This window comes from Cuculus canorus, chromosome 10 (assembly GCF_017976375.1).
Source record: "Cuculus canorus isolate bCucCan1 chromosome 10, bCucCan1.pri, whole genome shotgun sequence".
NCBI classification, from domain to species: Eukaryota; Metazoa; Chordata; class Aves; order Cuculiformes; family Cuculidae; genus Cuculus; species Cuculus canorus.
The window spans coordinates 19,746,763-19,774,465 of NC_071410.1; the positions used below are offsets into that span (position 1 = coordinate 19,746,763).

Below are 27,703 nucleotides of genomic sequence, written 5' to 3' on the forward strand. Positions count from 1 at the left end.
TCTTCCAACCCAACTCATTCCATGGTTCTGTGGAAAAAAAGTAATCAGTGGAGCAGAGCATCCTTAGTCCCCACATCGCTCCAAGTTCCGAATCCTTTCAAGGGAGCTCCTCGAAGCAATGCGATCTTTTACCAGTGACAGATGAGCCCCTTTTGAATCTGGTGTGGGTAAATTGTCTGAAAGGGTAACTGCCCAAAGATCCCTTGCTTCATGTCAGTCTCTCTCTCCAGAGTTGACCACGTTGCTGTATCCCTCTATTCAATGGTTTTTTTTTTCACGAAATCCAATGCATGAGAGGCTGCTTTGCAAAACATTGGATTCTAACTTCGGTGTGAACTAACACTGGATATCCACACAGCACAGTGCATTGGAAAAAGCACTTTATTTTAGGAACACTTTTAACTCAAAAGGAACCAAGGTCCGTTTGTCTCCAGGTGTACCCAAAAGACCCAATGTCTTGACAGCTTTGGTGGAAAACTCATTCCTGGATCGGAAGCATGGCTTCGGTGTTTTCTTCTACTATGGCTGGAAGCTCCTAGGTGAAGGCAACAAAAGACGTTACTCGTGCACAAGACTTTAAACTCCATAGAATACAAATGAAATCTGAACCGTTCCAGTTCTGAAAGTAACAGATAGCACACTCAGCTGAAAGCAGGCCACTGTGCCTTCTGTTCAGGGCAAAACAATACTCAGGAATTCTTCACTTAGTGGATTCCAAAACAACAGTTTCCCAAACTGACGACAGTGAAGCTCATGACAAAAATTCAGCTGAAATTTCACCTTGCTCTACTCAGATCAGCCTCCTGGCCAGTTTCCACCACAACGGGCCAGGCAGGCACATACAGAGCAGGAAACAGAGGAATTGCCTCTTCCCAAAGGTTCTATTTGGCATTGTTACATTCTTCACAGCCCTTAAAGCCATCCTCACAGTCTGCTTTTTGTGGCTGACAAAATGGCAGTATGCCCTATTTTGCATCTACAACTGTCGCACTGACCTTTCAATTTCTTTGCGAGAGGTGAAGAAAGGATTCTCGAACTCATCGTCCTAACCTTTTTCTTTCATTCACAGCCTGGAATTTGGCTCTTTTAATTGACAGGTAATGCAGGACTTGGTCACGAGGATGCAACTCTTCATCATCCATGGTAACCACTTCATTAAATAGTGGATTCCCATATTTCCGTTTTCTTCCTGCTCTTCTGGGACTGACTGCCGTTTGTATCGCAGGAGCAGGTTCAGTCTGGCCAGCCTCCTGATCTTCTGCCGACCTCTGTTGTCCTTCAGTCCCTTTGGAAGTAGCAGAAGGGATAATGCTGCCTTCAGCGAGAGACATTTCTGACAGAGTTTGTAACATATTCCTCAAAGCATTTGTAACGTATACCAGCTCCAAGTCATCATTTGCAAGCACAGAAAGCCCACGATGATGAGCTGTATGAACCAAAAGATCAATCTGTTTTGTAAACTCACCCTTCCCTTGCAGTCTCCCAGGCAGCAGCCTCAGCAGCTGTGAGCACCAGCTTGCCACCCTCGGGAAGGGTAAGACTTTCAGCATTTGGTTCTTCCAGGAATCCTACAAAAACAGACAGAAGGATGACTTCCCTCTTGCGCTTCACATCATTGCTTTTCAAATGCTTATCTGGTTTTCAGGTGAGCCTTTATGCTTTCCTTTGAGGACAGCGATCTAACCAAATCGTGCTAAGAAGACTTCCAGCGCACAGAAGGACAGAATTCTTCTTTGCAGCAAAATAAGAAGTCTGATGCAGAAGTGCAGTCAAGAAAACAAAATGGCCATTCATATTCCGTTGGCAAACTAAACTTGCTCTGTTACTCATCTCATGCATAAAAGCATCCCTTCTTAAAACTGGGGAGTAGATTTTCTCATTTCTCTTTGGATATTTATCTCCTACCAGCAACGCTTCTTTCCTTTCTTGAAACCATTTCGCCTTTTCTACAGGAGAGCACCACAGGACTTTGCGTGGTCTTTCCTCCGATGATTGACTGGTGGTGTTGAAACCCAAGTGCTTGCTAACCTGTTTGTATCTCAACAGCCTCAGTTTTAGAAACATCCTCCTCCTCCTCTTCTAAGGAAGTCAGAAAAACCAAACAACCCACCCTGCACCCTTTCCCTGTGGGTTGGCACCCACGCTGCTCGCAGCTAGGGAAGTAAACCGGCGTGCAAGATACAAGAGATGACCTGCAATGTACTTTCCATTCCACAGAAAGGAGCAACAGGAGAATCCAAAGCATACACAACCTACGGATCTCAACAACTGAGTTTTAAAATTGGCTGACAGAAAAGGTATCTATTTCTTCCGCAGATGCAAACAAACTACTTCAAGCGGAGTCATCAGTGGTCTGTAACACTGAAACTGTAACTGAAGGAGTAGAACCTGACCCCTAGCATTTCAAAGAACGGTATAAAAAACAAAGCAGGATTTTTCCTGAGGACTATCACACCAGTCAGTAACGCCTAACAGAACCTGGCACACTTGACAGAACTTTTACACTCACCGTAAGAGTCACCTCCGCTGACTTATTCACCCGCACCGCTGCAGTATTGTTGACTGGTTTTGGATGGTTGGCTGGAAAGAATTCGTGGTCCTCAATCAAATCACTGCTCTCCAAAATCTCCTCCAAACACGCCTAACAGAAGCAACACAGTTCACAAACTTATTATGATTCTGCCCCTGTGCTTTTCCAAGAGTTTTGTTTGTCTTGTCCACACTTACGAGCTCAGTGTCTGTGAAAGGCAGCTCCAGGAAGCCCTCCGCAAGTCCCATCTCCAAACAGGTTTTAAACATGTGCAGCAGCAGCTCTTCTCTATTGTCATCTGAGGAGTATTGCTGCAACAGGTTCCACACGTCTGCCATGCACCTGGAATTCATGGGGTTTGAGATGGAAAAGAATAGTCAGAGTAGAACCTGAAAGAGGCCACAAAATTATTGTATTCCAAGTTCAAGGGAAATTGAGGGGATTGGAATTAGTATTACTGGTTCTCCACTGTTTGCAATATTTGAAGGCCAAAATGCTGCGATATATTTCTTTACCTGTTGGACAAGAACACAGAGAGGTAAAGCTGCGCTTCTCTGGAGCTGGTGATCAATGGCCTCGTCATACGTATGTACGTGAGGGCTCTCCTGTGCTGTCCTTGGCACATGAGGGACTGAATAGCCCTCTGACGCAGCCACGACGCGCTTCTGGCTGTAGCTGGGTGACAGAGCAGGACCAGCGAATTCTGTGGAAGGTAGAGATCAGGTTTAGATAGATCCATGCACACACCCAGGCAGCACAAACAGATTCTATTAACATTCTGACAGGCAAGAATAACCTTCAGTATCACAAAGAACGTGGATTAGGTTGAAAAGCCACTTTTGCAGTCTTCTGCCTCAAATCTTGCGGCTATGATCCAAGTGTTTAGCTTGAAAGTACCTAAAACCCTGGTTTTGAGAAAGCGCTCGGCTGGTCTGCTGAAAACAACCTAAGCGGATGGCTTTGAAAATTTAGCTGTCAAGCATTCTTCCAGTTGATTTCTTCTCTGTTTTAATCTATTTCCCATCCAGTAATTGAAACAACATTTCAAACCGTAATGTATTGCTGCAGGACTACAAAGAAGCTTCTCACGGTTTAGCACCTGTTACTAGCCAAGCACCAATGTTTTAACGTCATTTCCTAGATGACAGCTTGGTAATTGGAAGGTACGACTAACTGAACTGGAACATACTTACTTCATAATCATTGTGATCCAGCAGCCAAAACCCTTGAACGAGCTGAACGAACCCCTTCGGGATAGCAAAGGCTGCGCAGAAGGAGTGCAGTAGTCTTTCTCTGTTACCTGGCACGGCCCACCCGATATCCAGCAGCAAGTACATTGTCTGATATCAACCATCGAATTAAGGCTAAAACATTTGTAACACCACAATGTAACACATTACGTTCAGAAAAACATGACAAAATAAGAATAGAAAAGGGGTAGGAAGCAGAAAATACTGCTGTCTTAGTCTGGCCATTTGAAGCTGTTCTCAGGTGAAGACAGCCAGGTCCTAAGCACAAAATTGCTTTCTGATTAAATAACCAGAAAGAAATACCCTTTGATTTCTGTAAGGCATCAGGAAAGGTCAGCTTTCGATATTTAAATACTGCCGTCAGAAACTCAGGCCCCCTGTTTAGTTGGGGGAGCTCCCAGCTGGACACGCAAATCAGTTGAACATCCAACGCTTTGTTTTTGAAAGCAAACAAATTCTACAGTTGGTTTCCTTCCTCACTGCCAGAGCAGATAAACCAAGGTCAACGATGACGTGCTTACAATACGACTGAGCTCTGAAGGATTAACACCAGCTCTAAACCAGGATGCACACCGCTCACTGGCGGGGCCGCTTTCTCATTCCGACCCCTGCATTTAGGGACACATTCTAAGAAGGCAGCTCTGGCCTACACCGTTTTCAAAGCCCTCGCTCTCCAGGCTCCCCTCTCGGGGAAGGCAACAAACAACGGTGGCAACTCTCTGTTTCACCAGCTTAAACCACTGCTGAAAATCCTTTTGCTCTGGAGCATAAATTAAAGCATCTTCTTAACAATGGAGATGAGAAACGTTTAAGACCCTTTTTGTACATACACTGGAAGGGTAATAAAAAGCACCAGAAAGGATACAATTTTGTGCTTGTCGATTTCTTCAATGCCGTCTAGCAGGTAGAGTTGCAGCAGGGCCTGAAAGGAAACACAAACTTCCTTAAAAACTCCTGTCTTCCATCAATCTCTGGCGTTTGGGTGGGGTTGTGGGGCAGGGGTGGCGTTTTCAGGGAACACAGCACTCACCTGTAAACTGGGAGGGGGATATTTCCCAGTTTTTTGTTTGTCTGTGCACCACAGATTCTGCACTCGCTCTCCCAAGTCCGAAACCATCCTGTCAATCATCAGGCCAGCCAAATCCCATTTTCCTCTGAAAGAAAAGGGAGCAAGGATTTGGGCTGAGTAAAACATTGGGAAAACACTAATTCCAGCCTCTCAGTGCAACATGTTTCGGGTGTGCCGACTACGTATAATGCTGCTGGTCCTACAGAATTACACAAACGGACTGCGGAGCAGGAGCTTCAGGCCAAAACAATCACTGCCACCTACTGCGAGCCAATAACAGAGATGACTTTCTCTAAAAGCACACCGCCTTCATCTGAGTCCAAAACCATTGGCATTCTGAGAACGCCATGCTCTGCTGAACTGGGGATGACTGATCTTGTCCTAACACAGGATCTTTTTCAGTGTAATACGTGACACAGATTAGCCAGTGAATTGAGTGTGCTACAAGACAGCAGCACCACCACCACGGGGCACTAAGCAGAGAGTGTGTGTCAACATCTTAACACAGGAAAGTAACCTCGGTGTTCAACACAACACGTGCATCACCGAAGCCAAGAGGATCCCTGGCAAATGCATTAAGTATAGCAAACACAACTGTGGAGAGAAGAGCCGTTCACTTCTCCTTCTGGACTTGCAGTCCAGAAGGCGTGCCAGAGTTGTACGGAAAGGCTTACCTGGACAAACGCGTCAGCCTCTGTCGCTGAGCTGTGCAGCATCTCTGAAGCAGAGGGTAATTGTAAAAAGGTCTAGACGAACGCTGACCCGCATCTACAGGCAAGAAAGTAAAAGCAAGTTACAAGCGTTGACAGCACATTTTAAACTGATTTTTTTGACTAAAAAGGAGAGAAGATCCTACAAGCTAAGCCTCAAGAAGCACGGGCAAGCCTCCAACTCGCGAAGAAGCCAGTCCTGTTTCTGCCTTTCTTACAAGAAATGTGAGACACAAGACTCAATTCCTGCTCGTCTCAAGGGCCATTTCAAGTTGACAGTCGATGCAGCATTCAGAACATATAGCGTAAGCTGAAGTTCACTACCAAAACCTTCTTCTCAAAGGGGACGGTTTTTAAACACGTCAAGAGAGCATTTGTAAGACAATTAAGGCTGACAATAGAATTTATAATCCTTCCAAATAAACAAGTATTTCTCACCTAAACCCTGTGGAAGGAGACCACAGCGACAGAACCAGGTGACCACTTGTGCATACAACGACTGGTGGCCGGCTAGCACCTGCTTATTTGTCAGGTCTGGAAAACAGGAAAAAAGGCACAAGATGACTTTGGTCATGCAATTCCTTTCCTTTTATAAAACCGCCTTCATTGCACTAAATAGAAAGAGTAAAAATAAGACAGTAGCAATCTCTGTCTTTGCATTTTTCACTCTGTACCACTCTCCAACCTGAAGAAAAAAACTACAATCACCACCAAAACAAAAAGCAACCCCAACAAATTCTCTTTCCACAATTACATACAACCCATGCATCGTTCCAAATCCTACTATAAACAGATTCAGTAGTTCTGTTAGACAAACCTTCTTCAGAAAGGTCTTGTTCTTCTCTCGGCAAACAGTTTAAAATGGTGCTAAGGTTGCACAAATAGAACTGGCAGTCATAAAGAGACTGGATAGTCTTTTGGTCAACGAAGGAGCCATCAAAGAGCGGAACACCTTTTCAAGAAGAGAAATGAAATCATTAGCCTCTAGAGCAATTTCAGACTTTCAAAGTACACGCGTGCAATATCAGGAATCCTGATGTTCAGGTATACCCACTGAATAAGCTCAGTAACAAAGAATGACTTTATATTTGCAGAATGACTTTGCTACTACTCACACAGTTGGTTAAATTCATCTGTGCGTGTGAGCACTCTGTTCCACGCGCACTCACGGACAAACTGTATATTTTCCTGCAGAACTTGGCTTCTCTGTAAGACAAGAGAACAAAAAAAGAAGTGAATCACCAATTTCAAACTAGAAAACACAAATCAGATAAACAACTTGACAAGTCTTACCTTCGGATGTCCAGCGTTTAAAGTACTCAGTCAGAATATCTAAATAACCTGTCTGGGCAGCTGTGGACACTATCACCTCTAACTGCTCCTCCTAAGCAGAACAGACAAAATCAAATGAGAAACTTCCATGCTTGCACTCTCTGAACCATCAACAGCACCACTCTCTGAACAGTATTGTCACCATTCAGCAAAGGCAACTACAAAACAGTTTGTGGGCTAGGTCACTTCAGCCCCTGCAATGCTCATTCAAGTATGTTCTAGTTTCTCTGTCAATACTCAGGCCTTTCTTTTCCCTTGAACACTGACACAAAATACATTGTACATCAGCTAAACTAGCACACAACTGAAAATCACACTTGGCAAGATCCTTTCTAGGCTCGTGTGGCAGAAGCTGATTGACGTTGGACAGAGGCAGTGAGCTGATACTTCTTTCAAAATCAGTTGGCACAATCTGTGCAGTGGCTCGGAAGTTACAATTTGGCCCAGTTTAGAAGAAAACAACTCAATTTCTTCTCAAACAGTTAAATAAGTTTCGCTGTTCTCCACTTCTCTCCTCCTTTTTCAAGTTAATCAGGGATCCAAACCCTAACTCGTGACGATGCAGGGATGCAAAGAAGGGGCAAACAAGATGGAACAGCTTCCCCTGCCTTCCACAACAGCTTTGTTCTTTCTCCTCCTCCAGCAATGGTCTGTTCCTCTCTAGACAGTCAATCCCAGATTGGGCTTCAGCAGGAGACAGGGCCATTTTACGCTCCCAAGAGTGGACCTGAACCAATGCCAGTTGCACAAAACTGGCAGGATACTAGTGCAAATATGCGTGGGGCTGGGCAGGATGAGCAGAAAAGGCTCTCCGATAATGACAGCAGTGCAACAGAAAACTTGGGAAAGATCCATCTCTCCACATGCTCAAGAAAGAGACAGGAAAATCTCACCTCCTCCCGCGAGCTGGTGCAAGTCACATGACAGACTCCGAAGCTCAGCAAACACATAACACCTGCAGAAACAAGGAGTGTTGGACAACATTCCGTTCTCTCCCAGTTATCTTATGAGCAGCTTACGTTATTCAAGGAGCGGTAGTTGGGAAGGTACAACCGAGTACCCATTTTCTTCCTTAGATCGTGCATAATCTTTGTTCTACAAAATAATTATTGTGTACAGAAATCTCCAGCGCTACCAAGGTACTGTACTTTGAGCTTCTGTTCAAAGTCCTTTCACTTCATAAGCATCACCATCTCACAGGCTACATTACAAAAGCACCAAAACCCAAAGTGCAGCGGACCATCAGGTACGTTTGATAACATTAAATCCCTTGTTAGGCTGGGTTTATGGGGATTCGGGGCCTTTTGGTTTGATTTTGAGTGACACAATGAACAAGAAAGACAAGAAATGACATCTGACCTCAATTAAAGCTTATCACTATTGAAAGCAATTAAATACCTACCAAAACTATAGTTCCTTGCATGAGGATTCTGGCCAGGTGCTAGGTAAGAAGGAGAATCTTTCCAAGTTAGACTTGTCTGGTCTACCATCATATCCAAAACGAGGTCTAAAGGAGCCGGGCTTGTCACCGTATCCAGTGACCACAGCGCAAAATAGGGGCAATCGTGAAGTGATTCTGGCCTGCAAGAACACAAGTGCGTAAGCTAAACGCCAACATTTAAATGAATTATTTGTGGGGATAGCAAAAAACAACTTAATAAATGTCTACCTGAGCATGGCTGGCATTTGAGCATCGAGCCAGCCGTTAATGTCAAACACACTCAAGTAAGTCGATGGGTTTTTCTGACCACTTGTACACACTTGCCAACTGAAGATTGAGACGCTGATGAAGGGAGACATTACTGAAAGACACAAGACATCCTTTCTTACTTGTAGAAAATACGTCACATCTGATATTTTTAAATGCCACTTTCCACTTTGGCTTAATTCAATCCTATCGCTCAGGGAACACAACACTTAATAACACAGACATTTGCAGAAGGGCAAACAGCTCTGAGACGGGTTCCAGACACACCGCCCCTTTTTCTTCTTCAAATTGCATCCATGCTAAGCCAAACCAAACACACAGTCATGAGTTAATTAAGTTTTCCATACGTGAAGAGTTGATCAAGACCTTCAGCTAGATGAACTGCTTAGCGAAAAACGTGCTAGGAACATAGACATTGTCCCCTTCTGAAAGCAGACAAATAGTGATCGTATCCGCTTGTATCACCCCAATGGCACAACCAATTCCCACAGCTGACTCAGTGACACCTTTCAAGAGTAGCTCCTTCCCAGCAGATTCAGGAGAAAAGAACACTCTTATCACGCAAAATGGGTAGAAAACCCCCAAACTCAACCACCAGGAAATGGGAATCAAGATTCCAACATAAAACATTCACACTGTTATAGTTCTCTCAAGAAATTGCATGACCTCTCTTCTCTGGCGAGAGTGCGTTCTCTGGGTGTAAGCAAAGTAGGGCTCTATCATTTTCCCCGCAGAGGAAGGAAGAGCCTTCCTTCCCTCCAGCAGATCAACCCAACATGGACATCAGAACAAACCTCCATTAATGCTGTTGCCTCCGTCAAGACGGTCACTGAACTTTTCTATCGTCTGACACCCAAGTAATTTCATATTGCTGTTGGAGTTTCCACCCCTGAGATCTACACCGAACCTTTCTTCACAGCGTGCCAAACCCTGGGGAAAATATAAAAGAGGAGAGAAAAGGTCATGTTGAGATATAAACGTACATTCTACCTCAATAGCAAAGAATGCATTTATCTGATAGAAGATGCAGATCATATTGTCTACGCTTGCCATGACCTGATTTCTTGACGGCAAATAGAACTATGTCTGACATGCAAGAGAATTCAGGGTTCAATTCCTTCACCGAGCACAGCAAACAGGGAAAACAGAGAGGACATCCAAAACAAGGCCTTCAGGGTCACAAACTACTGCAGAGTAAGCAAGCTCCTTTAAGACAGATAGAAGCCCCAGCAGGACTGGGCTGAACCTTTGACGTTGCTTACTTAGAACACGGTGGGAACTGAAACACTGTCTTTCCAAAAGCAGCATTCATTCATGCAACACAGGAAAATGTGTCTTGTGGACAAAGCGCAGATGTTAAGGAGTACCTTTATTGACCAGGACGACATGAAGACTCTTCTCAAATGAGAAGCGCTGGTCAGACTCTGCTGTGAAAGCAGAGACCGTACACTCTTCAGGAACTGAATGCCCAGGGGCTCTTTGCAGATGCCTCTCCTTGGAACACACAACACCGCAGTGTAAAATTCTACGGGTTGTTTCCAAATGGTACAGACAACGTGCCCAGGAAGATTCAGCAAAGCACTTTCTATTTTAAGTCCACTCTGAATTTTGTTGGTAAGCATTTTCCCTGCCAACTTAACTGACAGTCGCTTAGACAAAATGACTGTTTTCACCTTTTCACACCCATGTACCTCTTACCTCATACATGACTTGTCCTGATGCCACGCGTCTTCGTTTACCAAAGGTTAACTGCAACAGCCGGAAACTCAGAACACCACCTCCCCTGAAAAAGGTACAAGTGAGGAAATCTGATTACAAAGCTGCTTTACGGTCCTCACTCTCATTTAATTAGGTCTAGGCTCAAGTTTCCTGAACGGCATCAATCTCCTGCACAGCCAAATAAACAAAGCAAAGAGACGCTTATCAACTGGATGTTGACAAATATAGTACAAAGAAAATTAATCCAGTGCCTCACTGTAAGTTTTCATTCACCTTTTTGGCGCAGACTGAACAGCCCACAAGTAGCAAGAGTTGCCAGGATCATTCTCAGGCTCTTGAAAAGTAACACCACTGACAGGAATCCTTCCTCCGTTGAGCTGAGAGTTGTGCCTACAGGTTTAAGAAGGAAAAGAAAGGAACAAGAACGAAGAAAAAAGGTGAGCCTCTGGCCTTAACTCTTTGTCAAAGGGCACAAGCGTCTTCTGAGAAAGAGCGCCTGATGTGCTTAGCCTCAAAGTACAGAAGGTCACACCAACATCCCAAAGGAGAGAGTCGAGGAAGATACACACATTTCCTGGTTTCACTGAATACTACCGACAGAACAAAGTGTCTTATAAAAATCGGCTCTATTGCATCCTAACTGCTTGACATAGGCACAAGCAGCACACTGTCCACAACTGCTCACTCCAAAGGCACAAGAAGGAAAAGAATCTTAGTGCCCTGCGGAGGAGGTGGTTTGCTTAATCCGTCTCTGACTTCAGAGTTAGTTCAGAAGAGGATTTCTAAACATTCCAGGATTAGACTCAAAACTTCAGTCCCCAAAAGAGTCCTCTTTACATTAACACACTCCCTTTGGCAAAAAATGGAGAGCCTGCACCTGCCGGCATGGCCAAGCATGAAGACCCACTTACTCCCTTGTCAAAGTTCCCATATTCCACAGTGAGAAGGTGCCATTGCAAAAGCCCACAACGAGCTGATTGGTTCTGCTGATGAAGTACAGCGTTGATACTGCGCTTCTAGAAGAGTTCTGTAATTGGAAACAGAGATGTCTCCCTCCTCCCATCACAGTTTCTCTGATTTGTGGAACTTCAGCAGGAGCAGCAGTGACATATTCGCGATCTATACACACAAAAACACACAAAAAATGAAGATGTTATGTTATTTAGGTGGCGTTTTAAACTCTGACATGAAAACATCTATAATCCAATTCTCCTGTCCCAGCCAAGTACCCATTTATGTAAGGCTTTTTTTGGCTGTTTCCATTTTGTAGGCGTTCAAAGCACCGAGGAACACTCTGATGGGACAGGTATTCTCACTGCTATTTCAACGCCAGGTAGAAGAGTAACCTTCAGAGAGAACTTTTCTTGGACTGTGTACATCAGGAGTGTGGGCCTCAGGATGAAGCCCTTTGAAGTGACATCAACTCCTGAAGCCGCTGTTGGAATAGCCAAAACAGTGTATGCGGTCTGAATAAACACATTAGAGATCTCACTCATCTCAATGCATGAGTTCGGAGAAGTCGGGTTTCTTTTCAGAAACAAGCCTACGCTTTGCTCCAGTCACTTAACAGAAGCAGAAGTACATTCCCAAGAAACAGGGCACCTCTGACTTTAAGCCACTCCCATCTTTAAGCTGTTCAGGACTCCACGATGCCAAATCGCCATCTGGAATCACTAGTCATAAATGCCCGCACACAAGTGTCTTCAAAGGGGGGTGCAGGTTGTTTGTTTAAAAGACACACCTTTTGCTACTTTCAAATTCAAGTTTATAAACTGCAAGCTTACCCAATATTTCTATTTCCTTCTGCCCCCAAGAGAAATTATGTAAACAAAGGTCAACCAGAAAAACGCGCCCAACATTTGTAGCCACTGCTGCCACTCCAGAGAAGCACTGCAGACTCTCGTGGAGGTACTGAGTGCTCGCATCTCCTTCTCCGACATTAGTTATAGGTTCAATAGCAATCACCTAATCAAACGAAAAGTACAGGTTAATATTTAGGCTCCTTGACAGCTAAACAGAAACCATTCAAAAGTTACTGCAATACAGAAAAGCCTCTCTTGCATCGAGACCCTCCAGAGCTTTTCCTGAAACTGGCTTATGCACATCTGACAAAATAAAAGCTTTGTTTCTCCCATGAACAAGTACGTACCCTTCCTGGAAGAGCAATGGCTTTAACCACTCGTGATCTTTCAAGGTCAAACAAACAGAGATCATTTCCAACACCAATCAGCAGCGCAGGTCTCTCCCACGAGGAAAACTCCTTGACCACACGGACAGTGGGAAGCCGTCCATGTGGCCCACTGAAACAGTAGGCAGAGAGCCGCTCGCCTGTCATAGAGTTCACCACCTCAAAGTGAGGACCACGTGCCAACCACGCCAGGCCACTGGTCCCTGGAAAAGAGAAGAAAACTGCCTGAAGCAAATTTCCAAAAGAAAAACAAGAAAAAGCAGGGCCTACTGCCTCGGTAACGCTGGACAAGAACTCTTTCTGCATGTGCTCTTAGGATGGTCAAAGAGCTTGAGCTGGTACCAATAAACACAGCCCTAAACAAGACCACTCCTTGCTTGAAAGCTGCCTTTGATTTCATTAAAAAGCGAGGAGGGCTCACTGACACAGGGGGGTTAAGTAGATTCTTTTAATCGCACAGGACTGGTGCAAGTTGTGGTAATTTCAAAGTTTCACTTGACTAACCTTTTCACATGAGCACTTTGAATCGCTAAAACATCCTTTTCCCTCTCTCTCAACCTGAGGCATCTCAGCAGCACCCACCTGACACACCTGAGACTGGGACCTTGTGCTTCAGGAAACCCCCAGGCAAGGATTACTTTGTACCAAGACCAGAGTGAAAGGGAAATGCTCACCTCCAGAAATCTTCCCCCACAGCACAGAACCTCGGGTTGGATCATCTTCCCCGAGCGCCTCAACAGTCCCCTCTGGGAACTTCAGCAGACTGCTCGTCGCCGGCGCCGTTAGGAATTGCATTCTGCACTCTAAAGGAAGAAAAAATGGGAAAAGAGACTCTGTCAGACATAAACGCATCTGAGATTGACACAAGTTTCATCAGTATGCAGAGAAAAATCTCCTCTACGGCACCTGTAGCTCTTTTCCTTACAAAAACAGCTCTTGGGACATTTTGTGATCTCGGAGCAGAGCAAAAGGAGAAGCCTTTGCTTTTGCAGTGCATATGAGAGCATCGAGCAGTGACACAGAGCTATGGACAAGTAAAGGAAGAGGAGGAAAGTGATACGCTGGGTTCAAGTTTACTCACATAGGTTACTAAGACGGGGTCTGAGAAAAGTCATCTCTGAAAAAGCTTTCCAGGAACAGGTACAAGCTTCCACTTGTCCTTCCCCTTGATTTGATACTTTATTATTTATTGTCACTTATCTTCTAGTAGATGATGTCACATATCGTTCATGTCCTGTTCACTTTTGGCATGTTCCTTTTCAACATTAAGCTGCACTAAGTTCTTAACTACCTTCATTCTCCACTGCTTCCAGAAAACGGACTGTGGATATTTCCACGTTGCTGGCAATACAGACTTTCAAAGCTCATATTTAGAAAGGAGTTTTCCATACACTTCTCAAGCAAACGTAGCACAGATTTTAAAACAGTGCGGTTGCTACACTTAAAACCCATCTTCCTTATTCCAGTCCCCTCCTTCCTCCTGCCGGTCCCTATCACATCTCTGCAGGGCTGACAAAACTTCCCAGGCCTTTCAGACAGCTTTGACACTTCAGTAGCTGTTCCATACAGAGTTCACATTGCAGGAGGGCAAGAGAGACGCGTTGCACAAAAACGCAAGAGCTGGGCTGACTGACAAGAATCAATGAGGGACTAAATAAGAGATAGTCCAGACACAGGGAAATGCAAACTACTTCAGAGAACTACGATTCGTACGTTCAATGGGTTCTTAAAAAAGCCTCTCGAGAAGCAGACAGGGTTATCAGAGAGGATTTAATAATCTCTTCAGAGACCCAGCAGGGGGTGGAGTGAGCAACGCTGGGTCATTTCTTTCCCACTAGGGAAGATACACCTTGCCCCCAATGTTTCAGCCAGTTACCCAGCCACCAGCGACAGGTATTCTCTCACATCACTATCCTCTGATTCCACAGGGGCTGTCTCTGCCCAGCGTGGCTGAACCAGCAACAGTTCCTAAAGCCACTCCGGAATTTATGCTCTCTTTCTCTCCAGGGGCTCTGCAATATCCAGTGCTGAAACATGTTTTAACACACAGAACCTGAACGGCTGAACGGCAAAACCATTGGCACCACACACAACTGGCTCAGGCTTTTGGCCACTCTCTCCTACCAATGTCACACTGCTCTCCACCACACAGGCAGAACAACACTGCACCAGCAAAGGCTTCTCTCCACTGTTGCTCTAACACATTCCGATTCCTCTCTCCTAGTTATCCAATCCGCATCAAACGCCACAAGCCGACCCCGTGGTCAGGACTAAAGCAGAATCCAGCCTCCCAGACGAATCTGGTACCAAAGGGTCTGTGTACAAGGGGCCAAAATGACCTTTCCTCTTCACTCTAAGTACTATGGAATTCCAAACACAAGGAACTATGTCCAACAAAAGGAACATGCCACAAGTCTCACACCAATGACAGAGCTTGGGATTAAACAGCTCCAGAAAAACAAACAAACAAACAACTGGTAAATTACACATTCAAGCAGAATCCCATACGTCCGAGTCAATGTGTGATATCAATTTTGATGGACAGTACTACTTGAAAATCACTTTTAAAGGCCAGAAATGTCACAGGCTTCCTGGAAATATTGTGGCTGTGCCCACAACAATTGCTAAAGTCCGTCCTGAATTTATGCTACTTTCACATCACTTGCAGTACCTGGACAACAGACGCAGGTGCTCAGTGTCCCCGTACAGAACAGACACACAGCCTTCGGAACAGAGCAAGTCAGGAGTGAACCAGCCGCTTCCAGCGTCCACACCGGAATGCAACCGCACCGCTCGCTCCTCCACACACCACCTCGGGTTGCAACGCATCACAATGCAGACCACGGGCCTTCTACAATCATGGGACATCACCTGCTCCAACCCCCTCCTCAACCACCGTCACCTGGAGACGGTTGCCCGGGACCCTCTCCAGGGGCTCTGCAATATCCAGTGCTGAAACACGCTTTAACACACACAACCTGAACGGCTGAATGGCAAAACCATTGGCACCACACGCAACTGGCTCAGGCTTTTGGCCACTCTCTCCTACCAATGTCACACTGCTGTCCACCACACAGGCAGAACAACACCGCACCAGCAAAGGCTTCTCTCCACTGTTGCTCTAAACCCGCAGCCGGCACCTTACTGGGAGAAGACACCAAATTAACAGAAGCCGGATTAATGTGGTTTCAGTGCCTTAACAAAGCAAGTGCCAGGCAAAGCAGTGGGAAGATGGTCAGAGAGACGTCACCTAAATGCACAAAGCCCCTCCTGTAAGAGATCTATCCAAGACTCACTGCATTGCTGCTCGCTGTGAAAGCAATCACTACAGTCACATTCCGATTTCTCTCTCCTGGTTATCCAATCCGCATGAAATGCCACAAGCTGACCCCGTGGTCAGGACTAAAGCAGAATCCAGCCTCCCAGACGAATCTGGTACCAAAGGGACTGTGTACAAGGGGCCAAAATGACCCTTCTTCTTCACTCTAAGTACCATGGAATTCCAAACACAAGGAACTATGTCCAACAAAAGGAACATGCCACAAGTCTAATACCAATGACAGAGCTTGGGATTAAACAGCTCCAGAAAAACAAACAAAGAAATAAACAACTGGTAAATTACACATTCAAGCAGAATCCCATACGTCCGAGTCAGTGTGCGATGTCAATTTTGATGGACAGTACTATTTGAAAATCACTTTTAAAGGCCAGAAATGTCACAGGCTTCCTGGAAATATTGTGGCTGTGCCCGCAACAGTTCCTGAAGTCCGTCCTGAATTTATGCTCTCTTTCACATCACTTGCAGTACCTGGACAACAGACGCAGGTGCTCAGTGTCCCCGTACAGAACAGACACACAGCCTTCGGAACAGAGCAAGTCAGGAGTGAACCAGCCGCTGCCAGCGTCCACACCGGAATGCCACGGCACCGCTCACTCCTCCACACACCACCTCGGGTTGCAACGCATCACAATGCAGACCACGGGCCTTCTACAATCATGGGACATCACCTGCTCCAACCCCCTCCTCAACCACCGTCACCTGGAGACGGTTGCCCGGGACCCTCTCCAGGGGCTCTGCAATATCCAGTGCTGAAACACGCTTTAACACACACAACCTGAACGGCTGAATGGCAAAACCATTGGCACCACACGGAAATGGCCCAGGCTCTGTAGCTGCTCTAAGCCTGCAGCTGATAAGTTACTGTGGAGAAGACATCAAATTAACACAGGCTGGATTGACTTGGTTTCACCTCCTTAACAAAGTAAACACCAGGCAAATCATTGCCCTGGCATCTTTTATTTCATTTATTTTATTTTATTTATTTGTTTTTTAAACATAAAGGCACACTCTGCCTCTGGATCTGCAATATTAAGATGCATTAATTATTCTGAAGTACGTTAATGTGTATTAGGTGTTGAGTTTTCTTCCTTTTAGGCAAGAGTCTCCCTAGGTCTCTCTGGAAATCCCAGATTTTTGAATTATACTTCAAGTCTCGGTTCCCGTCAGTTGAGAGAAAAAGGGTCAGTGGGCAGAGGAGGAATTGGACACAACCTTGCTCAGTGAGGGACCACAACGTTCAGCTGTCGGCAGCAGGCTGTTCTAGACAAGCCTCAGCACGCTGCCTCTTGTGCAGGGAGACTTCTGCAGGGAAGACAGAGCAGGGACGGGGAGGCTACGGACAAAGGAGCACAAATGAGTGGGTCATCAGGTTTCCTAAGTTCTCTTTTTCTGCCGCAAGCAGTGAGAAGCTGTTCTGCGAGTGCGAGTAGAGACAGTGCCATGTAGCGCCTTTTTCTGTAAAAGTAGTAACGAGAATGGAACGCTATATTTGACAAAACATGTGAGAGGATTTAATTCTGTGCAAATAGTACTTGATCCTAATCTCAAACGGAGGATACTTTGCTCATCAGGGCTGACTTTCAGATGGAAAGGCCAATGCTTGGAGGAAGGGATAACACCAAATAGATTTTTCTTGCTCTCCTATAAAGCAATAGTTTAGTTTTTAAAGCAAAACATTCTTCAGTTAAGGAGGATGCTTACGTCTCTTCCCTCCTGTGGGCTGCATCATAGGAAAAAAAAACCTGTCTTGTATAAAAGATCAACCGGATCGGAAGAAAACTGTTTCCTTGTTAACTATTTTAACATGTTTTTGAGCAACCAGACTTTATTACAAAAATGATTCTGTCAAAGGAACTGTCTAATGTCTACGGTTGCAATAGCCTTCCTGTTTCTGGGAAACCTCAGAGGAACAGGAGACTCAAATAGTCAGTGCAGATCACAACCACTGTTAAGAGTTATATTCCACCTTGACCCTAAAATTCAGATCACTAAAACTTAGGCTGACTTTTCTTTTGAGAGCTGACATGAACCCAAGGTGGTTTATCTGTACCTTATTTATTTCAAAAAAGATTTCTCTGTTACAGCACTTTATCTGTGCATCTGATACATTTCTTAAGCTTTTCATAGGTTGTACGCTGCTACGTTTTCTTAATTTGTTTGTGTGAACTAAATATAAGCCAGGTTATCTTAAAACTTAATATATAGGTATGTGCAAATGACTTAATTGTTGTTTTTCAGCTTGTTGCCTTCTGAAGCCTGTTTTGGTAAAAGGGCCTTCATTCTACAGGTTTATCAGGACAGCCGGTGTGGTTTTATTTCTTGGGCAGAGAATCTCTCAAGCAGCTATAAGCACAGCTCAGAATGACTAAAGGCAAAGGTCTTTCAATCCATTATAAAGTTTGTTTTTACTCTCCAACAGTTCCCACTGTGGTTGTTTTGTCCCACAGCAGTGTAACGGGCACGAACCGCAGTTTCATCTTCACCAATAAATGCCAACACAGAGACCAAGTGAATGCTGTCTCCTCTCACTCGCAGCTCTTGATCAGGGCCAGCCTGATCTCCAGGAAAACAGTTCACCACGTTCTATTTCATCTTCTTTGCCTCCCATGGTCGTTACCCACAGCCTGGAAACTCTACACTCGGAAGCTCCCCCTGCCAGGGATTCACTGCATGGCTTTTTTAAAACAAAGCACTGCTGCTTAATTCATGACCATCTTGTTCATCTCAGCAATTGTAGCCCACAGACAGAGAAGAAAAGGAAACCCTTGCTCTGAAATGCTCAGCCTCGACAGGTAACTGCTAAAAACAAACTAAAAGGAGGCACCCAAGTTAAGTTAAAAAGCTTCACTGTGTGCACACAGAGTTTAAAGTTACATTTGCATTAGCCAAGAGGTAAATACAATATGATCGGCCCACACTGGGACAGCTAACGACTAGGCTGACTATCCTACATAAAAGGACTGCCGCATTTCCACATGTAAAGGTTTAAGGCTGCCTTTGCATTAGCCGAAGTATCCTTACCATAAGGAAAGAGTATCCTATCCATAGGCTACGCCAGCCAAGGGGACACTGGGGGATGGTGATGTCCTGGCTGTGCACAGCCACAGCCTGGGAAGGTGCTTCACATACTGAGCAACGACTGATGTACTGCGGGATCTGAGTGCTGTCCACTGGCATCATGGGGATAGGAGCAGTGGTGAAGAGCCAAGAGGACTTGTCATTTCGGCTGGCGTAGTAGCACACTTCGTTGATGTTGCAGTAAATAAAAGGCATGGTGCTGAAGCGAGGCAAACACGAGCCAGCAAAACCTGCAAAAATCGGAGAAGTGGTCGTATCAAGAATCTGCCAAGTGCTCGAGTTCATACATACCAGACGTGAGTGGCGGAGGATGACACAAATGACACTGCTTCCAGTACAGATTCTGGCCAAGCAGACTTCCACCACCTCAACTACAATCGCCTGCGGTGCCAACGAAGATTGCTCAATTCAAACAGGAGTTTGGCTTACATTCTTTATGCCTGAGAGAATTCCGTCAACTCACCAAGATCCTGGTTGTGTGACTTTTCCTGCCCCTCCACGTACAATAAGCTGTAGCCATCCCAGAGCTTATTCATTCCTATGGGACAGGGCGGGATTTGCTCTGACTGGCTATGCTTCACTGAAGTGTATCCAACGCCCACGCTGCGACCAGGCATTCCTGGCAAACCATGTGAGCCTGGCTTTCCAGCAACACCTAGAAGACAGAAAAGGAGTCGCTATCACTAACGTGCGGTGTGGACATCAGCTGGATGTGTAACTGATTTTGGCGCTGCTGTCATGGTTTTTATGTCAATCTCACATAACGAGAAGTCCAAGTTTGATAGTTGTTACAGGGCTAACTAGACTTATCAGTCCCAAAGGCAGTCATTTCACAGTAGCACCCACACATTTCCTACCTCACTTGATTTCCTTTCCTTACCCAACACCTCTGTTGCCAACGTGGTAGCACATATCTCACAGTACAATAACTCTGAGGATCTCAAAGCACCAACCAAAACTTAATCAATTCATTTTTGCTGTTGTGCTCTTCAGGATGATATTCCTTTGACACAGAAAGGCGAAAAGTTGCACAACAAATCTGTGGCAGAATCCAAACCTACTCTCTCTCACTGTGTTTTCCTCTGCTTCCCAGCCCTCACATCTGTGTTCACTGTGAACACCACTTCAAGACCAACCCCACATTCACAAAACATTAAAACCAAAAGATGTTCAGACTTGTCCCTAGGGAAACACCATCAGTGACACACAGCAGTGATGTGTAACGTAACATTTCTCACTGAAGATTGAATTTACTTCATTGCGGATACAAGACACAAGATCGTGTACATCCCCTGGTCTTCCTAAGGTAACTGGGTGTTGTGGACGATCTCTGCAGACCCTGTAGGCAAACAGAATTCTACTGCTTGCTTCTTTCCGATCTGTGCTCCCCAAATCATGAAATTACCTTCAAATCCTTGTGGTCCTGGGGCACCTGATGGTCCTGGATCCCCAACTATGCCAGGTGAGATAAGCTACTGCTTTTAGCCTGAAGCCACATCGGAACTGAGTCTCAGGCTTCAATTTGATGGCTGTGGAAGTCTGTAAACTCCTCTGTCTTGCAAGATTTCTGCCACTATGAAGGGTGCTTAGAATACAAAGGCTTAGAATTTAGTGGGATGTAAGAGGAGGTACCTCCCTGTGGTCCTTCAGAATCCGCTCAGGACTGTCCTGACCCCAAACTAGAAAGGTCTGGCATGGATTGGATAAATGAACAATAAAGTAAGTGTTGAAGGTGTTACAAGTCAAACTATAACAAAATAGTAGAAAGAGACAGAAGGTGTCATGCAGTTGCACAGATTGAGATACCTCTCCTGCAATCAGTAATGCAGAAGATTAACATTAGTCTAAAGAAATGGGGGTCTGGGAAACAGATGGGGATCCATCTGCATCACTTTTGTAAATACTATCAAAAATAGTATAAGCAGGGGTAATTTCCCAACAAACTTGTCTCTTGCCACTGCTCTGCAACATCCATTACCTGACTGCCTGATGAGTACTAATCAAGGCTATCTCAGTTTTTACTTCCTGCATGTTTATTCAGTTTAGGAAGTGACAACAGGAAGCCAGGAACTAACACAGCTCTATTCACCGTGACGGGATTCAGGATAGCATCTAGGGAGAAGGACTGGTGCTACGTGATGTTCCCACTCTAGGAGTTTCCTTGAGTGAAAGAGAATACTAACATCTACAGATCGCCTGTATGGCAGTGCTAAGAAAGGAATCATGGGGACCTGCTACACCTAGGAGAGCCAGCTGGTACAGGACCCACCAAAGCTGATTTGTCAAACATTATGAACCACCTGTGCTGAAGCTCCCAGCACTCCTTCAGTTACAGTATTTCATTGACAATTCAAAACATTCTCAGTGGTGATTCATTTTCATGACCACTCCACCCGCAACTACCAGCGCTGGTATCAGATCAGCTACGACAGCCTTCTGCACCTAATTCTGGAAACCTAATTAGAAAACGTTATAAACATCATAGATTCATAGAATAGTTTGGGTTAGAAGGGACCTTAAAGATCATGCAGTTCCTCCCCCGCTGCGATGAGCAGGGACACCTCTCACTAGATCAGGCTGCCCAAGGCCCATCCAACCTGGCCTTCAACACCTCCAGGGATGGGGCAGCCACAACTTCTCTGGGCACCCTCTGCCAGTGCCTCACCACCATCATGGTGAAGAAATTCCTCCTTATGTCTAAATGCATGAACAGAAATTATCAAGTACACTCTAATAATAATAAAGCATGATATTTGCATGCATTTTACTGGAATTACTTCCTTTATCAGAAAATCCTATAAACCTTCCTAGTGCATTTGAGAAAATAGTGTTGTTCTTACAGAAAGCCGGCATTTCAGTGATCTGAATGTACTTTTTACCTGGATTTCCAGCTGCACCCTGCAATCCAGGATCTCCATCAAAGCCAGGGACACCATCAACTCCTGGCAGACCTGGTAAGCCTGCAGGGGCTGTGAGTTCTTCTGGCTGTGGGGTTATACCGGGAGCCCCTTGTCGGCCAGGGAGACCTGCACACAGTGCAAATGACAGGGTGAGTACTGACAATGCGGATACAAAGAGCAGTGTGCTAAATTAAAGACTGCCTCAGTACATCAGCACTGGGGATCTTTGTAAAAAGTGGTATGTCAAGCTCTTCCCAGTTTATTCCCATGTCTAAGAAACTGAGTCCCGCACATAAGCCCATTAGGGGATCTCTGAAATTTCTCCCAGCCCAAACCATGCGCAATAAAGTACAGCTTTTCAAACCCTCCAGCACTCACCTCGACGGCCCACTTCACCTTTCAGCCCAGGGTGACCAGGATCTCCCGCAGGCCCATCTTTACCTGGCATCCCCATAAGGCCAGGCTCCCCTCTTACACCTGCAAAGATACAGAGCTAAAGACCTCACGGACTAACCGTAGGGTCCTGATTCTGATCCGCAGCCGGGGCACTGAGAAACACACTGATGGTATCAAAAACAACAGCAGTTCAGCTCCGAGATGGAGGGCATCAGAACCCTTAAGGAAGAACTCTGCGCCCATTTTGATGTTCAGAATGGCTGCAGAGCCTCGAGACAAGAATTTCCACAGCTACGTAACTACACTTTACTGAAAAAGTATTCTTCCCCTTCCCTGGGTAACCCAGGCAGCATCTGGGAAATACACATTTTTTCCATTTGGACTCCATCTCTATGCACAGGACAGAGGGATGGGGATCTGACAGCCTACAAAGACAGCATACAGTTCTTCACCTGGCAAGTTCTTCATCCTTTCCTGGCTTTTCAGCCGTGCGGTTTCTTTGAAACCTTGCTACTAGAGTTCTTGTTTGCAGGTGCCCTCTGGTCTCCTTTGGCAGAGACAAAAGCCAGAGCAACCTGCTGCCTGCCCTAACCCAGAACAAGATCTCTTAACTCCCACAATCCTCTTAGCCTCTTGTGGAGACACCTCACTATGCCTCTGAGCACACAATAGGTGGGATGACACAGCATTTCCAGATTTTCCTTAGACAGCATATGCAAGTGGGTACCTGGAGCTGACAAGCACACCACCATCACATGCAGCATTGCATTGCTCTGCTGCATCATCTACTCAGCAAAAAAAAACAAAGAGAAGAGAGAAAAATCATTAGGGACACTCTGAAAAGCACCTGGAGCTGGCATCACTTGGGTGCTTTTAGAGTCAGCAGGCAAAACGTGCATGGGCCAAAAGCAAAGACTTAAACAAACTCAGCTATGTTTACATCTGAGCGAGGATTTGTTTCAAAGCACACGATATCATACCATCAAGATGACAGCTGCCAAACCACACCCAGGCCCTTTCAAGGTAAGAGTACCTTTGAATCCAGATGCTCCAGGGAGTCCAACTGGACCAGTGCGTCCCACATCACCCTTAATGCCTCGCAAGCCAAGTACGCCGGGCAAACCTGGGTTGCCTGTGTCACCTTGATCAGAAGCTGGGCCAGGAGGCCCTCGTGGTCCTGGAGAACCTGGAAGACCTAGAGCCGACAGGAGGAATTAGCACAATCTGCTCCTGAGGCAAAGCAAATGCTGGTGCTATCTCCAGCACACCTTTCTAGAGGACAGTCACTGTTTGGGTGTCTGTATTCCTAGAGGGGTCTTCCTGCCAGAGGAAAAGAACCACACCCCCACCTGCTTATATCCATATAGATCTCACAAACTTCTACATCCTTTTAACCACAGTCATTTAGCTTCAAATTCTGGGCCCAAGCACAGTCCTTCCCCCACCTGGTAGCTAGCCGGTGACTCAGACATTCCCTAGGAAAATGAGAGCAGTGGTTTCAAATCCTCGGCCAGGGAAAGGCCTACAGTCTCAGCCTCTCCAAGGCTCTGAGGTATCGAATGCCTACCAATGACAATATGACAAATCTTTCAAACCATACTTGCTGTCAACTCCATGGCAAGTGCTTCATATGTACCTGTCAGTAGCAATGAAGCTTTGCTGCCTCCCAGCTCACATAAGATACTTCCAAACTTTACACAGAGTCCATGATGACAGCTGTGGAAACAACTGTCCAAAATCGAGCTGGTGTCCAAATGTCAACGTACTACGCGGCACTTCAGTACTTCTCAGTGCCCAGGTCCATCTTCAGTATCAGAATAGGGGAAATTAATAAGGACTAGTGAGCTTTAATAATGAGCTAAATCAAATCAGGGTTCAAGAGCAGGAATTGAAAACGGACCTTCTCATTCTCGATTCCTGACCTAAAACACTTTAAGTTATTAAAGTGACAGTACTCATCCAAGTAATTTTACCTCAGAGCTCTTGAAAGGAACCACATAAAGAAAGAGACGTCCCCTTAGCTAGTCCACTCTCCTTAAAAGGCCTCTCCATACCTGAGCTCCCATCCGTTCCTGGATGGCCAGCATCCCCAGGTCTCCCAGGTATATCAGAAGGAAGAGAAGCTCTGGGCGTTCCTGGCAAGCCAGGCAGTCCAATAGGACCAGGGGGACCTAGAATGAGAAATATAAAGTAAGAGAGTGTGCCCAAAGCTCTTCAGGGATCTTCACAGATATGGACAGAAGTAGTGGCTGAGCAACGTTTATACTGAGACACAGCCATCTCGCTACATTAGGTGAAACAGCACTACATTCTGCTGTTCAGCAGAAGCACACTGTGAGAACTACATAACCAAGTGGCTCTCAAATATATAGCCACATCACAGATTTCACCTTTACCTGTCAAACTACAAAACACCTCTGTGGCTTCAGGAGTTCTCTTTGGTAATTCTGTTCACCATGCAAACAATTAACCTGAGCTGCAATGCATCCTGCTGGGCTTCCAGAATGTCAGTAATTACCCATGTCTCCTGATGAGCCTTTTGGTCCAGGGAATCCTAGAGCTCCTCTGCCCAGCCCTGGAGAACCTTCTTCACCCTTTGGACCTGGGGGACCTGCAGGGCCTTTCAGTCCAGCTTCACTCAGGCCTAATTAAACACAGTTAACAAAGATAAGGGAGCATATTCAAACTGCCTAATAGCAGTTAAATTATTACATAAACTGAGTAGTAATACAAACTCAGCCATTTACTACCCTCTCTGCTCTTTTCGGTACAGCAATAGAAAGAGATTTGGTGCCTCACACGCAATTCTGGTTGTGCAAGATGAATTTAAACAATCTGCAAGATGCTGAGAGAGAAGCATATGACTGCTGTGGCCTTTCCACAAGGCTCTTGCACAAGGATGTGAAGATAGCACTCCTGGGACAAGATTTGCCTGCCAACCTCTACGTTACGTCTCGAGAGAGAATGCAACGTAGACTCAAGCTTCCGGTCTTTAATGAAACCAGCGGGCTTCATGCTCCAACATGAAGAGTTCAGTTTGCAGAGACTACTGAAGACGCACTCAGGCACAGCCGGTGCAGGACAGAGGCTCCCAGGAAAAACTGCAGGGAGATGTTCAGCATGTCACTCTGGTAAGAGTAAATACTAAGTGGCTCTCTCAGAGGAGGATCCAAATGCTGTGAATCATTACTTTCCAATAATGACTTATATAAAAAAACCACAGGCATTGAGGCGTCCACATCAAGGCTGTTTGCATGCATTTAATGCATAAAATGTCTGCCACAAAGTTTAAGTGCTGCTTTAGAAGATGACTGAGACTAAACAAATCTTTCCAGAAAGATCTTTCTCCACCACTTTACATTTAGTAAAACACTTTGTAAAACAGAACCAAACGGTATTTTCATATGATTAAAAATACGAAAAAATCCAGCAGAAGCTTCCCAACAGCACAATCTAATCAAAAAAATCTAATCAAAAAGAATCTAATCAAAAAAATCGGCTTCTGATTCTACTGACGCCTTTCTTGAGCTCCATATAATGGGAGAGCTACGGAAAGCAGCAAGGAAACATGCCATCGTTAAGCGCAACTCAAAGCAAGCATTTAAACATGCCTGCTAAAATCAAACATCCATTAGAAACAAAAGAGTTTTATGATTTTATTCCATAGACTTTTCCGCAGTGACATAGTCCTTCAGGAATTCAAGGACAACCGTCACCAGAAAAGCCTCTTCACAGACACAAGATCTCCTGGGCTGCCTTTGAGTCCATTCACCCCAGTGTTCCCTGGGTAGCCTGGTTCACCTTTGGGTCCTTCTCTCCCTCTCTCTCCTGACAGGATAAAAACAGACAGCGTGATATAGTACAAGTCAAACTGGAGGAAGGCGTGAAGAGAATGAGAAACATTTTACGTTGAGAGTGCAGCACTTGTGTCTGCTTAGCCATGGTCTGGGCCCAGGACTGGACTCCCTGGATGCCAAATACCAGCGCAAGATCACAGCTTCCTCCTCAAGAAGTGAAGTGGGACTTAGCATTACAATTGGGCTTGGACACGTTTGTTATCATCTGGTCTTCCCCGTCTGTGCCTCACCCAGATCCCAGACTCCTAAATCTCACTTCCGGGAGAGGACTGAAGTATTTGAATTTATTGAGTACAAAAATACCCACGTTGGGCAATGCTCGCCTGTTCGACCTCTAGAATTTTGCATTCTCAAAGAGAGCAACCAAGAGCTACTTTACCTGGGAATCCTGGGTTGCCTCGCTCTCCTTTTGCTCCAGCAATGCCAGGAACGCCAACAGACTCTCCCTGGTCACCTGCAAAAGACAAAGCGAAGAGGCCATTCCCTAACTGACTGCAGGGAGCAGTTTTCAGAGCTGTTCCATAGCCTTCCTGATGGAAATAAACCTTGCCTATACTTCAAATCCATGGAACAAAGAAAGAGAGTAGCAGGTGATGTACCCTGGTTTGAAAAGCTCGTTAACAGCAGTGGATGGAAATTCACTCGTGCAAATGCCTGATAAGACAGACATCTATGGATAGTTCCACACCATCCTGCCCTTTGCACTTTTGACATAAGGAGATGAGAGAGAAGGGCGCCGCGGCCAAACTTCCAAAGGCATTTGGCATTTGGCTCGGGATCGGTGCGGGAGGACGGGGTCGGCTGAGGGGCTGCGGCGGGGCCGCGCCTCCCCGGGGCAGCGGCGGCAGCGGCGGGGAGAGGCCCGGCCCCCTCCCTGCGGGGTGAGGGGAGCGACCGCGGGGCCGGGGCTCGCCGGGCGGGTCCCCGTGCTCCGGGGCCGGGGCTGCCCTCCCTCCAGCCTGTCCGCCTTGGCAGGCTGAGAGAGTCGGGGTTGTTCAGCCTGAGAAGAGAAGGCTCCGAGGAGACCTTCCAGGACCTGACGGGGCTACAAGAGAGCTGGGGAGGGGCTGCTTACAAAGGCTCGTGGTGGTAGGACAAAGGGCAGTGGGTGTAAACTGGAGAGGGGCGGATTTACACTGGGCATAAGGAGGAATTTCTTCGCTACGAGGGTGGGGAGGCCCTGGCCCAGGTTGCCCAGGGAAGCTGTGGCTGCCCCATCCCTGGAGGTGTTCAAGGCCAGCTTGGATGGGCTTTGATCCCTCTGATCCAGTGGGAGGTGTCCCTGCCTACGGCAGGGGGTGGAACTGGATGATCTTTAAGGTCTCTTCCAACCCAAACCGTGCTCTAGGATTCCAGGATTATTTGTGCTGCATAGTTGTGCACTTGCTTTAAGAGTGACACGCAGTTGTGTTTGATTGAACTTTCCATTTCTGATCTTTTAGCCGAGTATTGCTTAAGACTGGCATCTAAAAGAAATGATTTGACCTTCATTGCCCATTTCTGTACTCTTATTTCTTCTGTAAAAAGCACTACTGTTAGTCCTGCAGGGGCAAAATGCCCTGGAAGATCACGTGCGTGACAGAAGTGATCTCTGTCATTTAGCAGGCAGCCTTTGTCGGGTACCGA

The 27,703-nt window shown here is 45.8% G+C and overlaps 1 protein-coding gene across 1 annotated transcript; it reads right to left on the reverse strand.

The window, feature by feature from the left end:
- Positions 1 to 478: 478 nt before the first annotated feature.
- On the reverse strand, positions 479 to 19,018 carry LOC128853194 (protein ELYS-like). The gene is made up of 24 exons (XM_054075855.1): positions 18,868 to 19,018; positions 13,181 to 13,309; positions 12,468 to 12,709; positions 12,103 to 12,283; positions 11,230 to 11,437; positions 10,592 to 10,708; positions 10,298 to 10,382; positions 9,394 to 9,529; positions 8,561 to 8,693; positions 8,379 to 8,472; positions 6,836 to 6,943; positions 6,675 to 6,747; positions 6,377 to 6,511; positions 5,998 to 6,102; positions 5,524 to 5,617; positions 4,811 to 4,934; positions 4,646 to 4,702; positions 3,724 to 3,870; positions 3,046 to 3,233; positions 2,728 to 2,872; positions 2,510 to 2,641; positions 1,466 to 1,568; positions 1,209 to 1,285; positions 479 to 535 (listed from the first exon to the last, which is right to left on the reverse strand). The coding sequence occupies exons 1-24, from the start codon at positions 18,890 to 18,892 to the stop codon at positions 479 to 481; spliced, it is 2,895 nt and encodes a 964-aa protein (XP_053931830.1). The 5' UTR covers positions 18,893 to 19,018.
- Positions 19,019 to 27,703: the final 8,685 nt, after the last annotated feature.